At 51.3% G+C, this 18,317-nt stretch overlaps 1 protein-coding gene across 3 annotated transcripts in view; it reads left to right on the top strand.

Moving 5' to 3' along the window:
- Positions 1 to 18,317, top strand: part of ZNF609 (zinc finger protein 609) — a 174,952-nt gene that overhangs the window by 1,643 nt on the left and 154,992 nt on the right. Inside the window, exons 2-3 of one of the 3 annotated variants that reach the window (XM_060174320.1) lie at positions 3,957 to 4,055; positions 13,328 to 13,477. The exons of 1 other annotated variant lie outside the window; for it this stretch is intronic. In XM_060174320.1, coding sequence (XP_060030303.1) covers positions 13,452 to 13,477 — 26 coding nt within the window. In that variant the 5' untranslated portion in view covers positions 3,957 to 4,055; positions 13,328 to 13,451. The remainder of the gene's footprint in view (positions 1 to 3,956; positions 4,056 to 13,327; positions 13,478 to 18,317) is intronic. One more of the 3 variants, XM_060174322.1, reaches the window with a different exon arrangement.

Raw genomic sequence — 18,317 nt, 5'->3', positions numbered from 1 at the left:
GTGCACAGAATTCACTTCAGGGGCCAGAGAGAGGGCTTATGGGTTTGTCCCAGGTTTGAGCCCCAGCACCACCTGGATTGGGGGGGGCGGGGGCTCTTCGGCTATGGTGCCAGCCTCCTTTCTAGGTCAATCTGAATGAAAAATTCCAAAAGGGAAAAATTGCATACACACATATCCTGGGCTTTGCAAAGCAAAACAAAGCCCTTATTTCAGGTTTTGGAGTCCCTAAGGAAAGGAATAGGGCTGGGGAGATAGCATAATGGTTATGCAAAAAGACTCAGGCGTGAAGCTCCGAGGTCCCAGGTTCAATCCCCAGTACCACCCTGTCTGTCTTTGTATCTCTCTCATTAAATTTTTGAAAAGACAGGAATAACACCTATAGATGTCACAAAAGGGCTCATGTAGTAGATATCATTGGTTGGGGAAACAACTTGGAGGGGGGCTCTAGAAATGAGGTTTCTACCTGGGACGTTAAAAACATCTTGCATCCAGGGAGGTGGCTTGGTGGTGGAGCGCTGGACTTGCAAAGATGAGGACCACAGTCTGATGATCCCTGTCACCTCACAGGCCAGTGATGCTCTGGTTCTTCCTCACGCCCACCCCTGGGGAAAGCGGTGGAGACAGACTGGCTCATTGTGAGCGCACAGTTGTCCTGCTGAGCCGGCCCTTTGGCCGCTGGTTTTGGTCAGGGTGTCTGTCCCTCTATTTGAGTCTGTCCAAACGCAGGTGTGGGACTTCTGTCAGCAGGTGTGCCCCTGGCTGGCAGCACGTCCTCAGGCCTTACTGGGGGCGGTGGCTGTCTCCAGCATCTTCCCAGCCAGGCCCAGAACTTTCCACTCCTGGGTGAGGCGTGCCTTTCTGAGCCCTGTCAGGTGACAGGAGGGAGCCCTGGGTTCAGCTCTCGGTGATTCAGCATTATGCTTTCTGAGTTGGGCTGATGCCTGGAGGAGTCTTCGGACTGTGGGAGCATTTGGGGGTGTCCCCCTCCCTCACCCCCACCTCCACGCCAGCGTCTCTTGGTAAAGAATGCTTCCCGGGGGAGAGGCTGAGGTGCTGAGCAGGTGCTAGCACTCACCTGGGTGAGACTGGGGTCAGGGCTGTCATGTTGCAGTTCGCAGGCATTGGTAGTACCTGAGCTGATGCACCTGCCCTGGGAGGTGGTGCTGTCCTTATGATCTGGTTCCACTTCACTCTGCTCCCTTGTGCCCACCGGCTCTCATGGCACCTTCCCCTGGCACAGTCCCCTGTCCCCTTGTGATGAGACAGACAGGGCCAAAGAGCTGAAACAATGTCCTGGGGCAGGTTTCTCTTCAGCAACTGGAATCTCACTTCTGTTTGATGTCCCCTTCTTCCTCCACCTCCACCTTACATTTTCTTTCTTTCTTTTTCTTTTTCTTAGTGGTGCTGGGGCCTTGTATATGATTGAATGAGGCTACTACTCTAGGTCGACTCTTTCATTTTTATTATTTCAGATAGAGAAAGACAGGTCTGGGGAGTCAGCAGCATGGTCCTGCAAAACACTCCTGCCTGAGGCTCCAAGGTTCACCAACAACACTGTAAGCCAGAGCGGAACAGCGCCTTGGTCTTTCTCTTTGTATCTCTCTCATTAAAATAAATTAGATATATAGTTTTAAAAACACAGAGCCGAGCGGTGTCTGGGGAAAACAGACAGACAGACACACCCCTCCATCATCTGTGGGGCTACCTTCAGTGCTCCCACCTGGTTCCCGGTGAGGTGTGTGTGTGTGGTCTATTGGGAGAGGGGTCTCCCAGCCTGACTTCTTTTTTAATGTTCCAGGGACTAAGCCCAAAGGTGAAATACCACTGAGTGCACACATCCCCCAGCCCCCGCCCGATTGTTTCTTTATTTGGAGAGACAGAGACAGAGACACAAGCCAAAGCGTCGCTCCACCACCTGTGCTGTTCCCATGGTGATGCTCAGGGTCAAATCCAGTTAGTTCCTCACTGCATGGTACACGGGCATGTGCTTTCCCCTCTGAGGCATCTCCCTTGATATACGTGTGTGTGTGTGTGTGTGTGTGTGTGTGTGTGTGTGTCTATGTAATTTTTAATGAGAAGGGAAGAGAGAGAAAGAACCAATCATTACTCTGGTACATGTGGTGCTGGGGATTGAACTTGTCAGTCCAACACTTTATCCACTATGCTACCTCCTGGACCACACCATTTCCCTTGATTTTAAATATACATTTTAAAGGATATTTTAAAATTACACTTATTTTTATTATTATTTTTTTAAGATTTTTACTTATTTATGAGAAAGATAGGAGGAGAGAGAAAGAACCAGACATCACTCTGGCACTGATGCTGCCGGGGATCGAACTTGGGACCTTATGCTTGAGAGTCCAAAGCTTTATTCCTGCGCCACCTCCCGGACCACAGAAAACAAACAAAAAATCCTTTATTTTATTTGACAAAGACAGAAATTGAGAAGGAAAGGGGAGATAGGGAAGGAGAGAGAAAGGTGCTCTCCCACTGATGAGGCTTCCTTCCTGCAGGGGTTTGAACCCGGGTCTTTGTGCACTGTAGTGTGTGTGCTCAACAAGGTGCGCCACCACCCAGCCCCTGTGTGTGTGTATTTATCAAACAGAACAACAACAAAATCACATGATGTACTAATGTTCCTTCATGAGGGGTCTCGTCTCAGTTGGCTGTGACAGTCTGAAGATCAGCCAGTTGATAGGCAGGTTCGGGTGTGTGGGGGGGCCCTGAGTGTCAGTCAGGAGGGCTCTCTTCTCTGGGGACCAGGGAATTCAGTGGAGCACCTGCCCAGCTGGAGCCGGCAGCAGCTGGCAGCTGGAGAGGGATCACGAAGCAGGTGTCTGCAGCGTCACAGCCCCAGAGCCCTGCGAACGCGGCTCTTCTTCTTGCCGAGATGGGCGCCGGAGCGGCCAAGTGCTCTTTGTCTGGCACTTCTCAGGGCCGGGAGGTTAGCCAGTGAGATGCTAATGGAAGAGAGAGGTCCTGCTCTCCCTCTGTCTCTTGGAGGAGCAGGGCCTCCCCTCGGTCCTCTGTGGCCCCATTGTGCTTCTGCATCCTGGCTTTATGCCCTGTGAATGGCCATTCAGTGCTCTAGAAGGAAAAGGGAGCTGCGCTTTGCTTTGCTTTGCTTTGCTTTGCTTTGCTTTGCTTTGCTTTGCTTTGCTTTGCTTTGCTTTGCTTTGCTTTGCTTTGCTTTGCTTTGCTTTGCTGCGCTGCGCTGCGCTGCGCTGCGCTTTGCTTTGCTTTGCTTTGCTTGTGGTGAAAGAGGTGCCCCCCCCCACAGCCTGGCACCCAGCAGGTGGCACACAGCTGGGTGATTGGCTGATTGCCGTCCTGGCGACCTGGCTGCCTCACCTGTCTTTGCTCTAGGAGTGTAGCTTGCCACGTGGAGTTTGTGGCCCTCAACTGGGCCTGCTTTTATTTATCCCACGTGTAGTTTCTCCCAGCACCTTGATAACTTTTCTCCAGCGTTGAGATCACCATCACCTGCTAGAACGAAGCAATTTCCAGAGGTCTGAATCATGTCAAGGAAATAGCTGTATCCACTAGACATTTCTCTTAAAACCAAGGGTAGCAGCTGGGGAAGGAGGTGGTTCAGCGGGTAGAGCACAGGACTGGAATGTGGGAGGCCCCTGGTTTGATTCCCAGCACCTCAGATGCCAGAGTGGTGTTTACACACACACTCTCTCTTCTCTTTTACTCTCATAAGGTTAAAATCAAATTCCCTACACTGGAGGAGAACATCATGTTTTGAGCTGCTCTGTCAGTTGCCTGTTTCTTCTTAGAGGGTGTCATCAGCATTTTTGTCCCCCCCAGAGCCCTGTTCAGCTCCGGCTGATGGTGGTGCTGGTGATTGAACCTGGGACTTCAGAGCTACAGGCATAAAAGCCACTGTCTGCCCTGCCCCCATCAGCACCTTCTGATAATACAATTTTCTTTTCTTTCTCATGTTCAAGGCACTCTAGCAGTCAGCCTTCTGGAGCCCAGAGGACCTGCCATTGTGCCCTCCCCTAGGCGAGGCCCAGGTGGTTAAACTGCCCAGCTTGCCAGCCACTGTGAGCCACTTCCCACTCCCCTGACACCCCCTCAGTCACTTGCTGCCCCCGCCCTTGTCTCCCATCCCAGTGCTCTACTCCCAAGGCTTCTGTAACAGCTTGGAAACACTCTAATTACTGCAGCTATTATAGTCACAACCCAGATCTTCCACCTCTGCACGCACTTGCCCCGAGCAGAGCAGAGCTGAGCAGAGCAGAGCCCAGCCGAGCCGCGGGGGCTGAGCCACAGTCAGATCTGTGAATGAGCCCTCTCTCTGGTCACGTGGTGTTCCAGACCCAGCAAGGCCAATTCTTCACGGTGCCCTCACTGTTTGTTCTTGGATCAGAGCCCTCGAAATAGGAGCTGGCAGCCACCACCCAGGTCACTTCTAGTCCATCACTTGGGCTGGCTGGCTGTACTTCCCTGCCTCACTCCCTCTCTCCCTCTCTGCTCTCTGAAAGGATTTCTTCCCCTCCTGGCTTTTGCAGGTGAGCACTAAGAAAGTGCCTTCTTTGCCCTGTGCCAGGTTGCCCTCGGCCGGTCTTCCCAAGGGTGCCCTTTCTCCTCCAGTGTCAGCCCTGCTTCCCCACCATCCGTCATCCCCACCAGGAGTCGTCACTCTTCCTACCTTGCCCACACGGGTCGCCATGGCATCCTCCTCCCGAGTGTTTGATGGAAGCCTGAGGACTCCCCCTGCCCCCAGCAGGTGGCTGGTACTAAAGTGTGACCCAGTCGTCCCTGCTCGAGCCTCTGTGCCTTTGACGGGGTCCTTTATGGTGAGCTTGGTTTTTGCCCAGCTCTTGCAAGTCAGGTTTTGTCTGCCGGCGCAGAGCTCGACGTTTCTATGCTAGTGTCGCTCCTCACATGGGGATGAAAGCATGGCATTGGAGTCAGGAAAGCCAGTTTATTTCTTTGTTTTTTTATTTATTTATTTACTTATTTTCCTTTTTGTTGCACTTGTTGTTTTGTTGTTGTTGTAGTTATTGTTGTTGTCCTCATTGTTGGATAGGACAGAGAGAAATGGAGAGAGGAGGGGAAGATAGAGGGGGAGAGAAAGAGAGACACCTGCAGACCTGCTTCACCGCCTGTGAAGCGACCCCCCTGCAGGTAGAGAGCCGGGGGCTCGAACCAGGATTCTTATGCCGGTCCTTGCGCTTTGCACCATGTGCGCTTAACCCGCTGCGCTACTGCCCAACTCCCTATTTCTTTATTTTTTAAAGACATTTCTTTTTCAGACAGAGGCAGAGAGCAGGAGGGGGCAAGGATAGCACCCAAGCTTCCTTCAGTGCAGTAGAGGCCAGGCTTGAACCCAGGCTGCACACACGGCAAAGCAACGCTCTATCCACGTGAGCCATTTCACCTCCCCGTTGTATTCAGCTCATAGGAGATGGAGTTTCACTGGGGGAGAGGGACAGAAGGCCACTCCACATCTATGGTGGGCTGGGTTCTAACCTTGACCCTAGGTCATGCAAGCCCAGCAATCTACTAGCTGAGCCATCTCCCCCACGGTGGAAAAGTCAGGTTAGGGTTACCAGGGTTGCCTGTCACTAGCGGTGTGACCTCGTGCTGGCCCCTTCACTGTCCTCTCATCTTCCAAGTCTGCACAGTGACGCTCAGTCAAGGTCGCCTCTGCGGCCCCACTGAACCACTGGGCCTCCTGGGCCCTGGAGGTGACGCAGTGGTCAGAGCACAGTATTTGGTTTTGTTTTTTTTTTTTTTTTTTTCCTCCTCCAGGGTTATTGCTGGGCTCGGTGCCTGCACCATGAATCCACCGCTCCTGGAGGCCATTTTTTCCCCCCTTTTGTTGCCCTTGTTGTAGCTTCGTTGTGGTTATTATTACTGCCCTTGTTGACGCAATTCGTTGTTGGATAGGACAGAGAGAAATGGAGAGAGGAGGTGAAGACAGAGAAGGGGAGAGAAAGATAGACACCTGCAGACCTGCTTCACCGCCTGTGAAGCGACTCCTCTGCAGTTGGGGAGCCGGGGGCTCGAACTGGGATCCTTACGCCGGTCCCTGCGCTTTGCGCCACATGCGCTTAACCCACTGCGCCACCGCCCGACCCCCTTTGGTTTTGTTTTTTTCCCTCCAGGTTTATTGCTGGAGCTTGGTGCCTGCAAATCCACTGCTCCCTGAGGCCAATTCCCCCCCCCCCCTTTTTGTTGCCCTTGTTGTTTTATTGTTGATGTGGTTATTATTATTGTTGCTATTGATGTCATTGTTGGATAAGACAGAGAGAAATGGAGAGGGGAGGGGAAGACAGAGAGGGAGAGAGAGACACCTGCAGACCTGCTTCATCGCTTGTGAAGCTACCCTTCTGCAGGTGGGGAGCCGGGGGTTTGAAGCAGGATCCTTATGCCAGTCCTTGTGCTTTGTGCCATGTGCACTTAACCCACTGCGCTACCACTCGACCCCCCTGGAGCACAGTATTTGTAAGCAGGAAGCTCTCAGTTTGCTCCCTGTTTGTGCTACAGAGATTTCTTCCCTCCAATAAAATAAATATATTTCAAAAGAGGAAGTGATAGAAGAATGGGACAGAATGGTTGATACCAGTAAACAGGTTTTTTGTTCTCATTCCATTTTGTCTCCTTGTCCCCGGGACCTCACCTCCCTGTACTGACTTTTTCAGCTGGAAAGAGACTGGCAGTTGGGTCAGGGGGACGGGAATGCCACAGCACTGAAGCTGCTTGCCATGCCACAGGACTCTCTGCTTCCCAAGCTTCACCCCTGCAGGTAGGGACCAGGGGCTTGAACCCTGACTGCCACCATACCCTCATGTGGCTGTTTCAACAGGGGCTCAAATTTGGGTCACACATGTAGCAAAGCAGGTGCCCTCATAGGTGAGCTGGCTGGCCGGCTCCCAATGATCCTTTTTTTTTTTTCCTCCAGGGTTATTGCTGGGCTCGGTGCCTGCGCTATGAATCCACCGCTCCTGGAGGCCATTTTCCCCCTTTTGTTGCCCTTGTTGTAGCCTTGTTGTGGCTATTATTATTATTGTTGGTGTCGTTTGTTGGACAGGACAGAGAGAAATGGAGAGAGGAGGGAAGACAGAGATGGGGGGAGAAAGACCGACACCTGCAGACCTGCTTCACTGCTTGTGAAGTGATTCCCCTGCAGGTGGGGGAGCCCGGGGCTCGAACCGGGATCCCTACGCCGGTCCTTGCTCTTGGTGCCATGTGCGCTTAACCCGCTGCGCTACCGCCTCACCCCCCCTTTTCTTTTTATTGCTGTCAGAAACGGTCTTCAGTGTTCAGAAGGGCTAATGAGTGTGGCCTGGGTCCCCTGGGGCTGCCTGCTCCTCTCTGATGAGTTCGCTGAGCTGATGCTGTTTGTTCTCTCTCCCTCTCTCTCCCCCTCCCTCTGTCTCTTGCTCTCTCTCTTACTCTCTCTCCTCCCCCACAGAGAGCCATGTCCCTTTATCCCGTGGGTCCACCCGCTTTCCCGTGGGTCCAAACCTGCTTTCTGTAGTGTGCTCTAGCCAAGGGAGTGAGAATCAGAAAGCGGCAGAAAAAGAAGCTCAGCTTGTCAGAAAGAAGCCCTGCCTGCAAGGGCTGGTCAGAGATCAGTAAGAGGTAATTGTGCACCTTCTTAGATGCCTGACATCTTTTAAGTGTCCACTTTCATCTGAGATCTTTGAGTCCATTGGCCTGGTTGTGGAGTTCCTTTCTTTCTTTCTTTCTTTCTTTCTTTCTTTCTTTCTTTCTTCCTTCCTTCCTTCCTTCCTTCCTTCCTCTCTTTCTTTCTTTCTTTCTTTCTTTCTTTCTTTCTTTCTTTCTTCAGCTAGTGGAAACCCTCCCTGCTTTGGGTGAACTTCTGGGAGGTGGGAGGGTGGGGGGGGAGTGAACCTGGGTTACCCACTCTGTTTTGTTTAGCAAATAAAATTGATGGCCTGGAAAGTAGCATAGTGGATAAAGCATTGGACCCTCAAGGATGAGGTCTTGAGTTAGATCCCCAGCATCACATGTGCCAGAATGAGGCTCTGGTTCTCTCTCTCTCTGTCACTAATAAGGAATTATGTCTTTGAAAGAAGTCAGAGGGGGAGGCGACTCAAGGCTAGAGTTGCCAGACTAGCTTTCAAGCAGTTTAAAGGAGTAGCATCGCATAACTGACTTGTTAATTCCCCAAGTTAGGATTTTTTTTTTTACCATCATTTCCCAGTTAATTCTTGGATTCAGAGCATCTGATGGCAGCTGTTTATTGAACGCTAAGAGGATGATGGTCTCTTAGCTTTTTCTTTTTTTGTGGTTGATAGAGCAGAATCATATGTTTAGTCTAACCTTTAACACTGGAAGAAGCTGGCACTGTTTTAAAATCTATACTTAAAACATCACCAGTCTGTAATCAAAAACACTTGGAGGGCAGAGTGATTGTTTTGAGCGCCCAAAGATTCCTGGGAATGCTTTGCTTTGTTCCTAGTCAGCCGCCCCCCTGTTACCTATTTCCAGGTGACCTGAAGGCTCTTTGGGGCACTCCCTCTCTCTGCCCTCTTCTTGATTATGAGACTTCAGGGGAGATCATCGAAAATGGAAGTATTTTCAGGTGCCACATCTGGTGTTGAGTTGGAAACTGGCCAGCCTAGGTGCCTGGCAAGTCCCAGACACCCTGCCTGAGGCCCTGGCAGTTGGGCCACATTGCATGCTGGTCCCTGTAGTCCCCCCGTTGTAGTCCAGTGTGTATAGAAGGCGGTCGTGTCTGCTCTGTTCTAAGCATCAGTTATAGCCAGTAGCCTTTTGGAACGTTACCAGCAACCTTCCCGGGTGGGGCGCTTTGGATCTGGCCAGGATTAACTCTCATTCATCTGAACAGAACTGGACATTAAGGGTCTACTGTGTACATTTCTGTGACAAATTCCCAGGTTTGTGTGAGATTTTACTTCTCTCTCTCTCTCTTTACTTTTATTGGATAGAGACAGAAATTAAGAGGGAAGGGGGAGAGAGAGAGAGACAGACATATAGACAGATACCAGCAGCACTGTTTCACCACTCCTACAGGTGGGGACCAGGGGCTTGAACCCAGGTCCTTGGACATGTAGCATGTGCACTTAACCAAGTGTGCTCCCGCCCAGTCCCTTAGCATTTTCCTTGGTTCTGAGATGGATACTTCTAGGGAAGCATCAAAAAAAGAAAAAAAGAAAAAAAAACAAAGTTTATTTTACAGAGTGAGAAGGTGGTCTTGAGTGTCACCCTGGCATGAGCCGCACCGGGAGCTGAAGTGGCGGCGAGTAGCACTGAGCTCTCTCCCCAGCTGGAAACCAGTCTTTCTGTGCGTGGCCAGCAGGGCCCACTGGGGCTTCTTGCCTGCCGTTCCATTTTCCTCTCATTTCATTTTAGTTTTTCCTCAGATAAGAGGGTGAAAAGCCATCCCTCTGCACAGCCTCATTCTGTAGTCCACACAGCTGACAGTAGTCATCTGATTATAGTTCTTACTATAAAAAATTGTGGCGTCTTTTCCCAGTGATACGGGGGAATGAACAAAGATACTGCCAAGAAATCTTTCTGGCCCAATTAATTTTATTTATTGATTTATTTATTTTAATCCTGTGCCCTTAGAAAGGACAGAGAAGGAAGTCGGGCAGTAGCGCAGCAGGTTAAGTGCACATGGTGTAAAGCACAAGGACCGGCGTAAGGATCCCGGTTCAAGCCCCCGGCTCCCCACCTGCAGGGGAGTCGCTTCACAGGTGGTGAAGCAGGTCTTCAGGTGTCTGTCTTTCTCTCCCCCTCTCTGTCTTCCCCTCCTCTCTCCATTTCTCTCTGTCCTATCCAACAACGATGACATCAATACCAATAATAACTACAACAATAAAACAACAAGAGCAACAAAAGGGAATAAATAAATAAATATTTAAAAAGGAAAAAAAGAAAGGACAGAGAGAGGCCACAGTACCTTCTTCACTGGAGCTGCCCTCTCCAGTACTGGCCATGGTGTCCCACATGGGACTGTAGGGGACCCAGCCCAGGGCCTCGTGCATGGCAAGGCGTGTCCTGCACCCACTGAGCTATCTCCCAGCACCCATTTAGCTAATGCATCTTTCTTTCTTTTTAAAAAGAATTTATTTATTCATGAGAAAGATAGGATAGAGAAAGAACCAGACATCACTCTGGTACATGTACTGTTGGGGATTGAACTCAGGACCTCATGCTTGAGAGTCTAGTGCTTTATCTACTGCGCCACCTCCAGGACCACAGCTAATGATTCTTGAGCAGCTGTGTCCTGGGCCCCCATAGGGTCATTGTCCTTTTGGGACTCACGGCCAGGTGGGGGAGAGGGACAGTCAGGTAGTTAGTGGGTGTGCTACTGTGGACGGAGGTGTTGTGAAGGAGAGACTTGGGTCGTCGGCTCTGGTTGGCTCCTTGGGGCTGGCAAAGGTCATCTGTCAGAAGCCTTGGGGACCTGTTGGAGCCTGTTCTCCCTCAGCCTGACCTACCTAAGTCTGACTGTCTTTTTTTTTTTTTTTTTCTTCCCAGGGTTATTGCTGGGGCTAGGTGCCAGTACTACAAATCCACTACTCCTGGAGGCCATTTTTCCCATTTTATTGGATAAGACAGAGAGAAATTGAGAGGGGAGGGGAGATAGGGAGAAAGACAGAGACACCTGCAGACCTGCTTGTGAAGTGTCCCCCCCTGTAGCCAGGGAATGGGGGCTCAAACTGGAATCCTTGTGTTTTATACTGTGTGCTCTTAACCTGGTGCACCACCACCCGGACCCCCTCAGTCTTTCTCACTCAGAGTGGAGCAGCTCTCCCTCCCACTCAGCCTGCCCTTTCCACCCGGCATCTAGGCTTTCTGCTGTGCTGTTGGGGTCCCCACCCTGCCAGAAACTTCTCATCTCCCTGACGGCTTCCTTAATTCTTCTCTCCCTACCCAGGCTTCTCCAGAGCTGATTTTTTTTAAAGTTTATTTATTCTCTTTTGTTGCCCTTGTTGTTTTATTGTTGTTGTCGTCATTGGTGGATAGGCTAGGACAGAGAGAAATGGAGAGAGGAGAGGAAGACAGAGGGGGAGAGAAAGACAGACACCTGCAGACCTGCTTCACCACCTGTGAAGCGACTTCCCTGCAGGTGGGGAGCTGGGGGCTTGACAGAGTTTTTTATCTTCCTCTGTAGTGTGTGTGTGTGTGTGTGTGTGTGTGTGTGTACACAGACTCTTTGCTGGAATCAGCTATTATAATATTTTAGCACCTGTCTTCCTTTCAGTCTTTGCTGCGTGCATTTTGCCCTCCCTCCATTGTCAACTTTCTGAGATGTCTGTCTGCCCTGCTCTCTGTGGTCTCTACATAAACAGTTGTGTGTGTGTGTTTCCTTTGTGGGGGAGAATCGAGGTCTCACTGAACGTGTGGGATCTCACCGCTTCTAGACTGACAGAGATAGACAGCACAGCACTGAAGCTTCCCTCAGTTCTGTGACACTCTCATGTCGTTCCAGGGCTGGAACCTGAGCCTCACGAGTGCCCCATGCCCTCCCTACCCAGGGAGCTATCCCTCCGGGCTTCTAGTCCGCCTAGTCTAATCTCACTCCGCACCTGAGCTAGGCTCACTAGCTCCAGTTGGATTTTTGAAGTTATGTATATATATATATATATATATATGGAGAGAGAGACACCTGTGGCTTTTTTGTTTCTTTTTTGTTTCTTTTTCTTCTTTCCTCTCTACTCCTTTTACGTGAAGGTAACTCCTCTTCAGCACAGTGGGTCACAAACCAAATAAACTGGGGACAAGCCCCACTGTCACAGAAGCCTGGAAGAACCCCCCCCCCCCCGACTTCAGGAGAGCCTGGCCTTGCGTTCCAGGCTGCCTGGGTGGGGAATGGGAGGTCTTGGGGGGGTACTTTGGGAGCTCTCTTGGGCTTTTCTTCTTTATTGCACCCCAAGAATCCTCACTGCCTCCCCATTGCACGGGTCCCGTCCCCCTCGTTCCTGACCCACAGTGAGAAAGGCCAAGCAGGGTAGCCCAGTCTCCCAGAACCCTGAACGGGAGCTGGAAGGAGCCTGTGGGATTTGTTTCAAGCACAGAGCAGGCTGTGAGCAACATTGGGACGGGATTCGGACCATAGAGGAGGCATGGGCGGTGGTGAGGGCAGTACCTCAACTTTATTCTTCCTTACTTGTTGTTATTATTATTATTTTATATTTATTTATTTTCCCTTTTATTGCCCTTGTAGTTTTTTATTGTTATCGTAGCTATTGTTGCTGATGTCATTGTTGTTGGATAGGACAGAGAGAAATGGAGAGAGGAGGGGAAGACAGAGAGGGGGAGAGAAAGACACCTGCTGACCTGCTTCACCGCCTGTGAAGTGACTCCCCTGCAGGTGGGGAGCTGGGGGCTCGAACTGGGATCCTTACACCTGTCCTTGACCTTAGCACCATGTGCGCTTAACCCGCTGAGCTACCGCCCAACTCCCTTGTTATTATTTTATTTGCAGTGGTGGGGCCTTATGCACATGTGATTTCACCACTCCTAGGCTGACTTTTTCCATTCTTTTTATTTCAGAATGAGAGAAAGAGAGAGAGAGAGAGAGAGAGGGGAAGGCAGACACACCACAGCATTGGAGCTTTGGCCTTCTGGGGTAGTGCTGGGGCTCAGACTCTAGCCACACACTGACCTGGTGAAATGCCTTTCAACCACTATCCACCTATCTGTCTATCTTTCTGTCTGTCTGTCTGTCTGTCTAGCTAGCTAGTTATCTGTTTGATGGTTATTGATGGGGCTGGGTGCCTGCACAGCTCCACTGTTCATGGTGGCCCCCCTTTTTTTTTCTGTAGATGCAGAACGAGAAGGGGCCAGGTGGTGCCCTTACGCACATATTACCGTGCCCAAGGACCTGGGTTTGAGCCCCCACTCCTCACCTGCAGGGGGGGCACTTCACAAAAGGTGCAGCAGGTCTGCAGGTGTCTCTCTGTCTCTCTCCCTCTCTATCTACCACTCCTTTCTTAATTTCTCTGTCCTATCAAGTGTAATAGAAAGATTAAAAAAAAAAAGGGAAAGATGGCCACTGGCAGTGGTAGATTCATAGTGCTGACACTGAGCCCCATTAATAACCCTGTTGGCAATTTAAAAGAAAGAAAAAAGAACGGGAGACATAGGGAGAAAAAGACGTAGAAGGAGGGACAGCACAGCTTTGCTCTCCTGCTGAAGCCCCCACCCCACCCCACCCCACCCCTCCCCCACCCCTCCCCCACCCCTCCCCCACCCCACACTCCCGCGTGGTGGTGGTTGGCTTGAACCTGGGCTCCGGGGCATGGTAAAGCATGCTGTCTGCTGGGCTGGACTATCTCTTGGCCTCTTGTTTCTTTTTGACCAGTGCACCACTCAGCTCTGGCTGTTGGCGGTGCCAGGGATCAAACCCTGGGCCCGCTCACCTGCAAGTCCTGAATGCCCTCCCCTGGCCTACAGTTTGAAGCCGGCTGGCTGGCGCAGGCCTGTTAATGGACATGAGGCTGGTGTGTTCCAGGTATTGTCCCCAACTCCCCCCCCCCCCCCATGGGAGAGAGAGAGAGGCCACGTCTGCAGGTGTCTCCATGGTGTCTGTGCTCGTGGCCACCATTCCTGGTTCCGGGAGGTCCCCGATCTGTCCATCCACCTCGTGCAGTGTCACTACCAGGTCACCAATATTGTGGCCTTCTCAGAGGGTGTCCCCTGACACAGCTTGGCAGAGGGGGACAGGGCAGGGCCTGGCACTGATCTTTCCCTGATAATCAGATTGAGCAAGGTGACACTGGGGGAGGTGGCACAGTAAGGTGACATTTCTTCCCACCCACCGGCAGGTCTCTTGTATGTCTTACCCGAATATGTGACCTGAGGCATCAGATTCACCTGAGCCCAGCGACAGTGACATAAACATGACGAGAGCCATCCTGCCACCCTTACTTCTTTCTCCCCCTCCCCCCCCCCCCCCCCCCGACAAGCACAATCACGGCATGATGATTTCTTGCCCAGTGGCTGACGTGTGGGCCCGCTTAGCTCTGCACTTGTGGGACTAGCGGAGACAGCAGGGGGCTACCTTTTCAGGAGGACTGAAATCCTTGCTTGACTCAAAATGTCCCTGCCCTAGTGAAAATAGTGTGACGGGGTGGAAGACACAGAGGGGACTCTGGGGAGACAAGGCCCAGCGCGTTCACTCATCTGCACGGTGACCCCAGCGGCAAACATGAAGCAGTAGAACTGAGCATTCGGACTCTCCCTCTCTGGGTTCTTCCCGCGTTGGGCCGGTCCCTTGAGACGTCAGCTCCTGGAATCATCCAGATGACAGACTCTCCTGGCTGTGAGGACTTGGGCGGTGGCAGTTACTTGGCATTTTGATGAATGCTTTGTGTGAGCGACACATGCAGGCTCTCCTGCCTCTGTGAGCCCTTGGGGCAGTCGGGTTCTCAGGCTGTCTGTCTGATCTCGAAAAGCAGAAGCAGGCAAGCAGTATTTTAGAGGGAGGCAGGGAGGCTGGAGCACGTCCTCAGCCACTGTCACCACAGAGGAGGCTGGGGACCTCGGTCAGCTGTTCCTAGAAAAAATAGCTCCGGGCACTGCCAGGGGATGGCTGGGCATCGCTCTGCAGAGGCTCAGAACGAAAGATAAAAATAGCCAGGCCTCCCCTGCGTGACGCCTCGCACTGTGTTGATCTCCAGGAAACAGGTGAGAGCTGGAGCCAAGGGGAGGGTAGCTTGAATGATGACAGGTGAAGAAACCTCCTTTATTGTTGTCATTATTATTATTATTGTGGTGGGAGTGCTAAGGCCTCACTTATACATGATATCAGTGCTCCTGGCTGCTGCCTATTTCACTCTCTTTATTTATTTATTTATTTTTATTTTTTTGCCTCCAGGGTTATCACTGGGGCTCAATGCCAGCACTACGAATCCACTGCTCCTGGAGGGCATTCTCCCCCCCCCCATTTTATTGGGTAGGACAGAGGGAAATTGAGAGAGGAGGGGGAAGATAGAGAGGGAGAGAGACAGACACCTGCAGTCCTGCTTCACCATTTGTGAAGCAACCTTCCTGCAGGTAGGAAACCGGGAACTTGAACCAGGATCCTTGCACAGGTCCTTGTGCTTCGTACTATGTGTGCTTAACCCGGTGCGCCACTCTGTGGCCCCCTTTAATTTTTTTTAATCTTTATTTATTTATTGGATAGAGACAGCCAGAAATCAAGAGGGTAGGGGGAGGGAGAGAGACAGAGAGATACCTGCAGCCCTGTTTCACCACTCACAAAGCTTTTCCCTGCATACGGGGGCCGGGGGCTTCGACCCAGTCTCTGCACATTATAATGTGTGCACTCGACCAGGTATGCCACCGCCCGGCCCCCCTTTTTCATGCTCTTCAGATTACAGCAGCACTCTGCCCCTTGGCGGAGCCCGTGTACTCTTATGTGGGGCCAAGGCTCCAGCCCCGCATGTAGAGAGGTGGGACACTCCACCTGCTGAGCTACCTCCCAGTCCCTCTTCAGCTTTTATTTTTTAAATGTATTTTATTTACTTTTTGAGAGAGAGAAAGGTAGAGGCAGATAGGGAAGCCCAGAGCACTCACTCACTGCTCAATTCTAGCTTATGGTGGTGTGGGGAACTGAACCCGGGATTTGGACCCTTAGGTTTGAAATTGGTTTCGTATCCCCATTATGCTCTCTCGCCTGGCCCCTCTTCAGCGTCTAACGACAGAAATTTGTGGAGCCCTGTCAGGTTAAATGTGAATTTAACTTACTGGGTTATCCTCATTGACCAAGTGGTCAGGGCTGGGCGGTGGCTCAGAGTTAGAGCAGCACTGCCCTGGGCAGCACCAAGGGGGCGCCATGGGTGATGGGCGCTGCTTCAGTATTTCTCCCTCCTTCCCTGTCTCCCTTATCTCCATAAAAAAATAGAGACGGGGGGCCGGTGACAGCTCACTTGGGCAGTGCACTGCTTTGCCCTGTACACAGCCCAGTTTCGCGCCTGGCCCCCACCACATTGAAGGCAGCTTCAGTGCTGTGGTGCCTGCTCCTCTTTCACACTCTCTCTTTCTCTCTCTGTCTCTATCTCTGTCTCTCTGTTCCTATCTAAAATCATAAAAAATAGGGACCGGTGAAATAGCTGTCTTGGATAATGCACTGCTTTGCTGTGTGTACGGCCCAGGTTTGAGCCCTGCCCCACCTGACTGAAGGAAAGTTTGATGCTGTAGTGTGTCTCCCTTTCTCTCTCCCTCTTCCTGCCTATTTTTTTTTTGCCTCCAGGGTTATCACTGGGGCTCCCTCAGTGCCTGCACTATGAATTCACTGCTCCCGGAGGCCATTCCCCGCCCCCATTTTATTGGATAGGAGAGAGAGAAAAAAAATGAGAGAGGAGGGGGAGATAGAGAGGAAGAGAGACAGAGAGATACCTGCAGCTCTACTTCGCTTGTGAAGCAAACCCCCCTCCCCCACAGGTAGGGAACTGGCTGCTCGAACCAGGATCCTCGCACAGGTCCTTACACTTGATACTGTGTGTGCTTAACTCGGTGCACTACCTCCTGGCCCCCCTTTCTCTCTCTCTCTCTCTGCCTTCTCAGTCTCTAGGTAAACATAAATAAATACATACATTCCTAAAACAAATAGAGATTTGGACGGAGTTGGTTGGGGGAGTTAGAGTATCTGTCATGCGTGCACGAGGCCCTGGGTTCCTTTGCTGGCACCACTCCCCCTCTGCCCCCCCAGCTGAGAGGCATTGCCCTTCTTTCCCTCTGTCCTGAGGTGACACAGTTCAGTGAGCCCTGCTGAACTGGACCCACCACCTCAGATGGGTGCCGTGTGTCTTTTCTTCATCTGAGCCTCCCAAGCCAAGGCCGAGAGCCAGCGGGAATTCCCTGGTGGGAATTCTGGGGCAGGCGGGAGGATGGCAGACACCTGCTATCATAGGGGTGGGGATGGGGGTGGGCGTCAACAGAGTCGTGGGGGACAGTGGACATGAGGTCTGGACGGCAGGGCTGCTGGCGTCACCTGCCCCTGTTCTGTCAGCACTGGGGTATCCGTTGGTTTGTACTCCACCCTGTGACCTCTCCCGGCTGGTCCTGCCACAGGCTCTTTCTTGGCGAAAGATACAGTCCAGCTGCTCAGACCAGGAGCCAGGACCAGCCCCGCGGCCCCAAGGGAGCCAGTGTGTCAGGCACCATAATGGAGGGTTTTCTGAGCCACATCTGAAGATGGCCGGGAGATGAGAGCCCTGGCATTTTCTTTTTTTAACCGAAGCCCTGCTCAGCTCTTTCTTGGGGTGGAGCCAGGCATTGAACCTCTGGCATTTTTCTTTTTAAAAGCACTTCCCGCCCCATCCTCTCTCAGTTTCTGTTAGAAGGAGACAGAGATGGGGAACAAGAGCTGAAGAGAGAGAGAAACACCAGAACATCGCTGCAGCGTCCTCTGGTGCCGTGTAGGGCTCGGACCCGGACCCTTGAGTGTGGCCAAGCGTGCACTCTGCTGGCTGAGCTCTCTCCCGACCTAGGCGTTCTCTTTTGTAGAAGGTAAATGGCTGTTAGAACCAGCTAGAAATTAATTTGTAGAAAGAAATGAACAGGGAGTCGGGCGGTAGCACAGTGGGTTAAGCACACATGGCGCAAAGTACAAGGACCCGGCATAAGGGTCCTGGTACGAGCCCCTGGCTTCCCACGTGCAGGGGAGTCACAGGTGGTGAAGCAGGTCTGCAGGTTTCTGCCTTTCTCTCCCCCTCTCTGTCTTCCCCATCTCTCTCCATTTCTCTCTGTCCTATCCAACAATGACGACATCAACAACAACAATAATAACTACAACAATAAAACAACAAGGGCAACAAAAGGGAATAAATAAATATTTAAAAATATTTTTAAAAAAACAATATATATTCATTTCTTTCTTTCTTTCTTTCTTTTTTGCCTCCAGGGTTATTGCTGAGGCTTGGTGCCTGCACCACGAATCCACTGCTCCTGGAGGCCATTATTTCTCTTTTGTTGCCCTTGTTGTTTTATCGTTGTTGTGGTTATTATTGTTGTTGTTGTTGGATAGGACAGAGAGAAATTGCATACCTGCTTCACTGCCTCTTGTTTTAAATGTCTATTTAAATGTTGTTTTAAATATTTATTTATTATTAGAGAGAGATTGGGATTGAGAACCAGAGCATCACTCTGGCTCTTAGCATTTGGAGTGTTCAGCTGGGGGCCTCATGCTTGAAAGTCCAAGGCTTGATCTACTGTTGCCTCCTGGACCCTGTATTTTAAAAGTGCTACCCCCCCCCCCCGACTAGCCTTTTCTTACAGAACGACAGAATGGACAGAGCACGCCAGCACGAGAGCTTCCCCTGCTGCCATGGCATGCCTTGCTTGACACC

This window comes from Erinaceus europaeus, chromosome 16 (assembly GCF_950295315.1).
Source record: "Erinaceus europaeus chromosome 16, mEriEur2.1, whole genome shotgun sequence".
Taxonomy (NCBI): domain Eukaryota; kingdom Metazoa; phylum Chordata; class Mammalia; order Eulipotyphla; family Erinaceidae; genus Erinaceus; species Erinaceus europaeus.
The sequence above is the reverse complement of the archived record's forward strand: the minus strand, read 5'-3'. Positions and strand labels throughout refer to the sequence as shown.